General features: G+C 34.6%; 1 protein-coding gene across 1 annotated transcript in view; it reads right to left on the bottom strand.

The window, feature by feature from the left end:
• The window catches only part of SCAI (suppressor of cancer cell invasion), a 196,171-nt gene that overhangs the window by 43,609 nt on the left and 142,905 nt on the right, over positions 1 to 9,657 (bottom strand). Inside the window, exons 12-14 of the mRNA XM_006892570.1 lie at positions 7,175 to 7,253; positions 5,574 to 5,673; positions 3,415 to 3,496 (exon numbers count right to left, since the gene is read on the bottom strand). Coding sequence (XP_006892632.1) covers positions 3,415 to 3,496; positions 5,574 to 5,673; positions 7,175 to 7,253 — 261 coding nt within the window. The remainder of the gene's footprint in view (positions 1 to 3,414; positions 3,497 to 5,573; positions 5,674 to 7,174; positions 7,254 to 9,657) is intronic.

Raw genomic sequence — 9,657 nt, 5'->3', positions numbered from 1 at the left:
AGGGTAGAGAGAATAGTGCAACAATGAATGAATGGAGGCCCAAAATCTCTGTAAATGTTTATGAAAATTAATAAAATATAATTATAGAAAAAAAAAAGAATCGCTACACTGAAGACACCAGTAAAGAAATATAATAGATATGGATGATAATTTTTCAATATTGAGGGAGTACTTATAACATTGATTGGAGTAAGAAATGTAATTAAAATAGTGAGTAATGAAAGCAGCAGAACACAGGACCATAAACAGTACAGGATGGCCATCTTTAACAGCTAGTCACATGATGGTAGAACTCAGGACAGTGCTGGCAATGGTATTTACACAGTTAAAAATGTCTAATCTCTCCCTCTGTCTCCCCTATGCTCATCTCTTTCACAGTGTGGGCCACATCTGGCTTGCAATCAACTCCCAGATTAGTGGGGCACCTCCTCTGACAGGGGTTTTTCTCTTTTACTGTGCACATTTACTGGACACACTCTACAGCCACATATGGCTACACAGGGACATGTCAGATCGGCAGTGACTGTATTTATGCTTGCCATCTCTCATATCATCTAGGTGGTCACAAAAAGTTAATTGCAGAAGCAAAAGCAGATTTTATTAAGATGAAAAATCCTTAACAAACGAAAATAAAACCCAGCAAAGGGAGTAAAACGTAAATGCCCATTTTTTGATAAATGAGTGCTCAAATACAGATTATAAAATAAGTATGCTTATTATGTTAAAATGATAAAAAATAGGAATGTTTCAAAAAGAGTATTTTGAAATTTTAGAAAAAGCATAAGTAAAATAAAACTCAACAGATGAACTTAACAGCAAATATTGTGCAGCTTAAATAGGGGAAAGTATCCAAATCTTAGAAAAACAAAGATGGAAAACACAAAAGGGAGGTTAGAGATGTAGAAGAGTGAACTCAGTCCCATAGGGACAAATACTGTATAAAACCATTATTGTAGAAATAGAAAGGTAAAACGTGTATGAGGATCCAAGGCAGGTGGGGGAGGCAGAGGGGTGAGGATGAGCAATGGTGTGTATGTGTGTTACAGGCTTGCAATTTGATGGGTGGAGGCAGGAGTGGGTAAAGGAAATGGGAATGATGAGTGTGAAAAAATCAATGTACATGAACTTTGTAAGTAACCCAGTATAAAACAAAAAATTTATTTTTTTAAAAGAGAGCTGTATTAGATACAGTAAGAATATCTAATTTATGTTTAATCAAAGTTTTAAAAAGATAAAATACAGTAGATATAGGAAGTCTTAAAAGCTGAGAATATTCCAGGAAGAATTAAAGCCTCCAAACTAGAAAGTCAAGCTATCCAATAAATCTCAAACAGATTATAAAATAGTCATATCACAGTATAACCGTACAGCAGTGAAAACAAAAACAAAGAGGTCTTTCAAAGAGGAAGGAGAGAAAGTGAAGATCTCTCTCTCTCTCTCTCTCTCTTTTTTTAAAGTTAAGATCTTTGAAAACACCAAGAAAGAAATGGAATAGAAATCTGGCCGAAGAGTTTCCCAAAAAAGGTGAATACAGCATTCTGCAGACATTAGTCAGATACTTTGAAATGGGCTGTTTAGATAAATACATGCTCATTGTCACAAATCTATTAAGTCATTTCCACTAGCAGGGATCTACCTCAGTCTTAAATACTTTAAAAGAGATTATCTTCTTTTAAAGGAAAAAAACAACAACCGAAAAATCTAAAAGACTTTCCCAAACACTGAAAGGCATTTTTAAATTTTTTCCCCACGTCTATTATTACTAACTACTACTGTATTTCTGTATACTTTCAGAGTCTAGAAAAGTTCTTGTATTTGAGAGAAATTTTTCAAATTTCCAAATGTAAATATGAAAAACTCAAAATATGGACCATCTCCCCCCCCCATTTCTTTGTATTTCAATTGCTCTTTTTATCTATAATATGGTTCATACTGGTACCCAAAACTCCTCTTTTGTAAATGTGGACAGAGTGTGGAGTTTGAAATGAGAAAATACTTGTGCTGAAATCAAACGGGTTATTTACTTAACCAATATAGCCCATTTCCTCATCCTTAAAATAGGACAAAAGCATCTAACTTCATTTTTTTTTTAAATTTTATTATTTTTGTGTGCATGTACCGTCAAATCAGATCTGACTGGTACAGGAGGAGACTGTCCCTCCTTCCCCGGCAGAGCATCTGGTGGATTTGAACCGTTTGCCTCTGGGATTGTAGTTGCAGCTCCTTGCCCCTAAGCCACCAGAGCTCCCCTCATTTTTTTTTTTCTATTTTGCTGTTGACATGAATTTTTTTGTAGAATGTAGCACTGTCTGTAAAGTACTTTAAAGTTGAATATTAGTATTTAAACTACATCTAGTTGACAGAAAAATTCAAGTACAATTTTCATAATCCTCTACATAAGATGGGAATATTTCGCCATTTAATATATTTTCAGAAATCTACTGATTTAACACCTATTTATTAAAACTCTTCTAAAGTGTGACACATTGAGGGCATAAAGATATATGTACATATAAATATATGTGTGCACATATAAACAATTATCTAGGAAAAGAAAGCATAGCGCTAATAGAGGAATTAGTGAAGCCTTTTCTGGTGAGTATGAGTATGCAAAAATAATTATTACAAAAGATGCTAGCATATTTCCGAAAATATATTCACTAGTGAAATATTCCCACCAAATATAGAGGACTATAAAAATTGTACTTGCATTTTTCTGTAAACTAGCTATAGTTTAAATTCTAATATTCAACTTTTTTCTTTTTTATTATTGTTAATGAAAGTTTACAGAGACTTTGGATTTACATTCATTCATTGTTTCTAATATTCAACTTTAAAGTACTTACTGATCTCAAAAAAATCTTTGACATCGTCATGAAAAGAGTAAAATATAAAACAAAATATTAAGTTCTGGTCTTGTAATTTATTTCAGCTTTCAGGATCATAACAAATAATTTTTAAAAATTAAGTGCATATAAAATCACAAATTAATATTCAAAGACTATAGTCATATAACATGGGATATAAATTTCATATAACTACCAGGGCTCAATGTGTAGAAAAGGAAGAAGTTTGAAAATTCGAAGATAAAATTCACCCACATGCCTCCAGCTCTGGAAAAGAAAATTATCCTGGGTTATATAACAAAAATAAGCCTCCCAGCAGAGATCTTGGAAATCTTGAATTTTTTTTTTTCTGCAGGAAGATTTATTATTTTCCACTGAGTGTCCATTCATGCGTTTTCTTGTTTCTATTCATAGCACCAGATCCTGACTACCATGCACAACCTCAAAAAAAAAAGAAAGACTGAATACAAACTCTGTAAAATGAAATAAAAAAAGCAAAACAAAAAGCACACGTTAAGACTGGGTACCCTCGGGTTGATGCATGTGCACCAGAGAACACGGAACGTACCTTGTAGGCAACACTGTTGGATGAATCCACGATGATAAACAGGGGCTTTCTTGTAAAAGGATAGAGATCTCCAGGATGTAGGCTGGAAAAATAATAATAATAACAATGAAGTCTTTTTCATTATACTGGTGATCTATCAGAAATATTATTTCTCTGCTCATAGCTCCTTTTTTTAATCACTGAAATTAATAACATTAATTAAGCAAAAATAACATAATTATCAGTTACTGGAATAGCCAAATGAGTAGTTTTATTTGGGGAAAAAAGATCGAAGGTACTAATACTAACATGAATGATGTCTTGATATATTCTTTACTGATGTACATATTTATTATCAACTATAGTGCAATGTACCAAGAATGACTAGTGCTTGACACATAACAGATATTCAGTAAAGTATTTGCTTAGTAAGCCAGTACCAGCCAAAGTTCTTTTATATACAAATAATATTCTTTCCATTTAACTTTTTCCCCATTCATTCATTTTTTTCCTCCCTGTCCACCACTCTCCCCCAGTTTGCTTTTCTCTTTGAAAAGAAAAAAAAAATTCTTTCATTGTTATACAATTCTCCCCACCCCCAAGTCCACAGTCCATATTACTATGCATTTCTTTATCTGGAAACTTGTCAAGAAAATAATACCTAATCATATATTTCTTTTGAACAGTTCTCTCCCTCATCTGTTTCAATGCGGTATACATAATTTTCTTAGGCTCCCCGCAACCCTGATATCAGTCCCATTTTACAACAGTGGGACTATGCAGTATTGTTCTTTTTGTGACTGAGATATTTCACTCAGCATAATGTCCTCGAGGGTCACCCATTTTGTATAATATTTCATGAGCTCCTTGTTTTTCAGTGAAGCATAGTATTCCATTGTGTGAACATACCACAGCGTCTCTATCCATTTGTTTGTTTTGTGGTACTTATGTTGTTTCCAACTCTTTGTTATTATGAACAAAGCAGCAATAAACATGGGTGTGCATATTATCTGCTTGGGTGGCAGTTCTGGTTTCTTTGGGGTTTATTCCCAGCAGTAGAATTGCTGGGTCAAATGGTATTTCTATTTGCAACTTTTTGAGAAAGTGCCATACAACCTTCCATTGTGGTTGCACCATTTTACACTCCCACCAACAGTGAATAAGGGTTCCAGTTTCTCCACAACTTCATCAGCATTTATTAATTGCTATTTTGTTGAAAATTGCTATTCTTACTGGGGTGATATGGTATCTCATAGTTGTTTTGCCAGCCAAAGTCTTATTTTCAATAGTGTTTTTGTTGCTGTTTATGCCATGGAGTTGGAACTGACTTACAGCTGACTCTCCACTGGGTTTTCAGAGATAGTAAATCAAACCAGATAAGACAGTCCATATTTCTCTCATGGGGCAGCTGGTGGATTCAAAGTACATGCCTTTGGATTGGTAATGTAAACTCTTAGCTCTAGGCTACCAGAGTTCCCTTTCCTATGGGAGGTCTAAATATTGCTCAAATTCAACTGAATGTGACAGGAGTTTGAAGGAGTCCTAGTAGTGCCGTGGTTAAGCACCCAGTTGCTGGAGAAAGCTGTTGTTGTGGTTACATGCCAATGAGTCAACTACAACTCACTGTGATGCTATGAACAAAACTCTTAACCTTGTACTATTCTAAGCCAACTTTACCATCTCTGAGAAAGTTAAGCAGTTTAAATTCACCAGCTGTTCTGTGGGAGAAAGTCAGGGCCCTTTGCTTCCATAAAGATCACAACCTAGCCTATGATGCAATTCTACCCTGTTCTATAGGATTACTAGGGGTGAAGAACAATTCAATAGAATTGGGTAATAGTTGTATGGGGTAACCTTTTTTTTAAAATAAAATTTTTATTTTCTACCGGATTACTTACAAAGTTCGTATACATTGTTTTTCACACTGGATCATTACCATTTCCTTTAAGGCCGTAATTGTAGAGATAAAGGTTACTAGTAAAACATGTACGAGGATCCAAGAAGGGGAAGGTAGAAGTGGCAGAGTGAGGATGGGCAGGGGAGTAATCATAGGGTCACACAATTTGAAGGGCAGAGGGTGGGGTAACCTTTTTAATTACTAGAAGTAAGTTCTCATTTCACTTATTATTTTAAGAGGTGAACTGTAATTTTAAAAATAGGAGCAATACCTGGATACTTACCAGTGCATTTCCTTGTGGGACTGATTTCGCTTGTGGATGGCATCGCCATTTATAATATCCCGGTTACTATTAGTAAGTACACCTCCAAAATCATAAGGACCTATACAAACAAAGGGAACAATTCTAGACTTCAATGACAGATTAACATTGACCTGGTGATCAAACACAAAGGTACTGAGTGAATCTCTCATTGATGAAACATTCAAGTTTTGAAATGTTTCATTAATATAAAAACCTAACTTTTTAATTAATATAGCATTTAAATGATTTCAATATGTTGCCAACCTCAACATCTAAAAAAATCATTTAATTACTCCATCAAACATAATAAAAAACAAAACAAGAATCCACTACAGCCAACCAATCTGGGACAGAAAACCTGTGATATTTAATATAATTTTTATATTTCAAGCAAAAGGACAATTTCCATTTTAACAAAATTATTTCAATAAATCTAAAGAATGATGTATTACTGAGTGACTTGTTTTAAAAACTTACATTCTGTTGTTGAGAAAATGCACAGCAAGACATAGACCAATTCAACAGTGTGTACATGCTCTATTTAATAATATCTGAAAATTTTAATCAGCAAGAACTTAATTTTTAACAAAAGTATTGGCACAGTTTAATGCGTAAAATATCCATTATCATCATTATTATATTAAATATTAAGATTCTGGTTTTGAAGTAAACTTCAACCCAATGGACATATAATTTAGATGAACTTTTCTCTAAATGGAAAAGCAAAATTATTAACTTTATTACCAAAAACACTCAAGTAGTTTAATATTTTGTATCATGGAATAATTTCATATTTTTTCCCTAAAAGGAAGCATGACAATGAAAAGACTGTACAGATTTTTGTTTTGTTTTCATTTTAATATTGTTCAAAGGATCTGCTGGTCATGCAAGGAAGATGACAGGGACATGCACTGTATAAAGGAATGCAAATTTCAACAAACAGATGAGGAGGAAAATGTTAAGAATGTTATTTTTTCCCCAAAGGTTTCATTGTCTTATTTATGTACAAATTATTCTCATTCTAAGCAAATCCAGACTCATATATTCTGGATAGTTTTAAAATTTTCATTCTGAAACCGCATCCCAATATTTCACAGGTTGAAATCCATAAAAACAAAATAAAGATAAAACCAACAAAGTCATGACAAAGACTTGAACTTGCACAATATAAAGGGCACTGATTTCTACAAAGACATTCAGCCACACTGCAGACACTGACCAAATTCCCTAACTCACTAAACGCTCAGAAAAATTCAAAGACGTAAAGTAGATACTCAGGGTTCATTTTTCACCACTCTTTACAACATCAAAACGTAAATTTCTTACATTAATAGGCTCTTGGAAAATTTAAACTGAGGCATGCAAGACTATATTAAATCTGATGGTTCATAGATTTCAGCATATACTGTTTAAGCAAACAGAATAGACTGAGGTACTACACGATCACCAATTCAACAAAGAGGCTAGGTTTAAAAATTGGAAGTTTCTCTTGAAATCTTGAGATGGTCTAGGCTATTGTCTTGTAGAAAATAAAGAGAATTCAAGCCCTGCTTACAACAGGGAGCATTCCTTTATTGTACCTTCACTATCACAACGACCTGTGGGGAAAACGCCAGTGGCTGACAGGTAAATCAGAAGTACACTATTGGCAGGCAGCTCCTGAAATGAAATAAAATTACATACACAAAACAGTAAATAAAAAACCAAACAAACCCAACAACCAGAGTTTTATCTGTTTCATGACATTTTTAAAAAATTTCACATATTATCTATTTTATAGAGACCAATCTCATCACACACAGTCCAAGAATTACACAAATAGTAAATGAAGTATAATCAGATGTGTTCAAACTTCATAGCTAATGATACCATGCTTGTCTATACTCTTGCCGATATAAACCACTCTAACCTTCAGTGGCTACCAAATTATCCTGCAGAGCTTCCTTAAGCATGCAGTTTGAGCACTACTGACTATTTTTTTCAGGCTCTGAACAGCTGTAGGGATCTCAGCAGTGGTTGGAGGAACCAGCTCCACCTTCGCATAGTGCCAACATGGGGCCAACTGAAGCTTTGAGTAAGTCACAGCTGTGTTTACCATCATTAGAGCCTTATCCACCAGGTTACAGACAAATAAGGTCGTGTTTCTTGAACCCCAAACCTGATGCCCCTAATTTCATGACATTTTAAAGTTGGAGGAGGTGAGAAATCATCATAATATAACAGACTGCAGTCTTCTCTGAGAGGAGTTATCATTTAATATATAATCTAAAACTACTCTACATGTGAAGACATTCTCTGATTCAAAAACATCATTATTTAGAAAGTATTCTCTGAAAATATGAAATGGGAAGTAATGATCCCAATGATAATTCTAAAAGACAGAGTCTTCTCTATGACTTTCTTATATAGTCTTTGGGGAGAATTATCTTCTCATGGTTTTTTCAGATGACCAAAATGTTCACAGAGTTTCTTGAATATGAGATACAGCTGCATCTCCGCTTCTGTTTTTTAGTTCTGCAATGTTACAGCTTAGTAATAAACACTTGGGGGAAGGAGAATTCTAATTAACTATTATGGATTGAATGGTGTTTCATGAAAATATGCATTGTAATTTCTAATATATTCATCTGTGGTTATAATCCCATATAATTACTCTGATAAAAGAGACAGGGTTAGTGTAGGGCATTTCTTGGAAGATTTTTTTTAACAGTTTTCTAACTTTATTTGATCAGTTATTAGTTTTCATCCACACAGACAGTCTGTAGATTTTTGAAAGTGCTGACAGGTATAAAGGTAACCAGTGTATACAGCTTGAGGAATCTTCATCATTGTATTTTCTGGACAACAGTACATGGATGTGGTATGGGACATTCCTTATTCCTTTGGTCCAGCCAGCTTTGTTAAGTCTGGTGTAAATGTGAACAACAGGTGTTCCCATCTCCTTCACAGCAAATTTTTGGATCTCCTTGAGTGCCTGAGGGGTGCTTCTTAAAGCCTATGCCATGGATGCGCTTGTGAATGTTGATTGTGTACTGTCTGATTACCACTTCGGTGATGGCAGAATGGCCCTTATTCTCACCACCCTTCTTTGTTAGGGCTACAGAGCCAGGACCAGACTAGAAAGAAGGAATTTCTTTTGAGATAAAGAAAAGAGATTAAAAAAAGAGAGAGAGAGAGATTAAGCAAGCGAGCTGACAGAAAGAAATGGGGAAAACACTAATGCTGAGCCACATGGAGATTTCCAAGAAACCACTAAACCTGATCAGTAAACCCAGTGCAGACCCCTTGAATTCAGATTTCTATTTCACATGTGAGAAGATAAACTTTTATTTCTTTAAGCCATGTACCTGTGGTATGTTGGTTATAGCAGCAATAGGTAATGAAGACATTAAACAACATTTTCATTAACTAATAATGAGGAACAATCACAATATCATAATTTCCACTTCAAAAACAGCTATGATTAGGACATTCAAAGATATACCTTCATTGTATTATTATACCAAATTTATTTTTAAAAAATAACCATTTTTAAAATTGTATTCTGAGTGAAAATTTATAGAGCAATGGGTTTTCCATTTAATTGTTCACACAGATTTTGTTTTGTGGCATTTCATTTTGATCTTACATGGTTACAGCCCTCTTTCTTCTACTACCTTTTATTCGCATTTCTATTCATCCTATCCTATCTATGCCTTCTGAAATTTCTTCCTGCCCTTCTGATCTTGAATCTTGGTTATCCTAAGGTACCTGTATGTAGAACAGATTATCCAGGAGGCTGGGCTCTATGAGGAGAAATGTCGGATCAAGATTGGTGGAAGATCAATCAACAATCTGTGATATGCAGATGACACAACCCTGCTTGCTGAAACTGAGGAGGACCTGAAATGTTTGCTGCAGAGGGTCAAGGACTGCAGTCTCCAATATGCATTGAGGCTCAATGTCAAGAAGACAAAGATTCTCACGCCCTGGACCAATCGGCAGCATCAGGATGGATGGTGAAGAGATTGAGATTGTACACAGCTTTAGTTTGCTTGGCTCCATAGTCAACATTCTTGGCACC

This window comes from Elephantulus edwardii, unplaced genomic scaffold (assembly GCF_000299155.1).
Source record: "Elephantulus edwardii isolate Elephantulus edwardi_28Jun2011 unplaced genomic scaffold, EleEdw1.0 scaffold00116, whole genome shotgun sequence".
Taxonomy (NCBI): Eukaryota; Metazoa; Chordata; class Mammalia; order Macroscelidea; family Macroscelididae; genus Elephantulus; species Elephantulus edwardii.
Note: the sequence above shows the minus strand (reverse complement) of the source record. Positions and strands in the feature narration are given on the sequence as shown.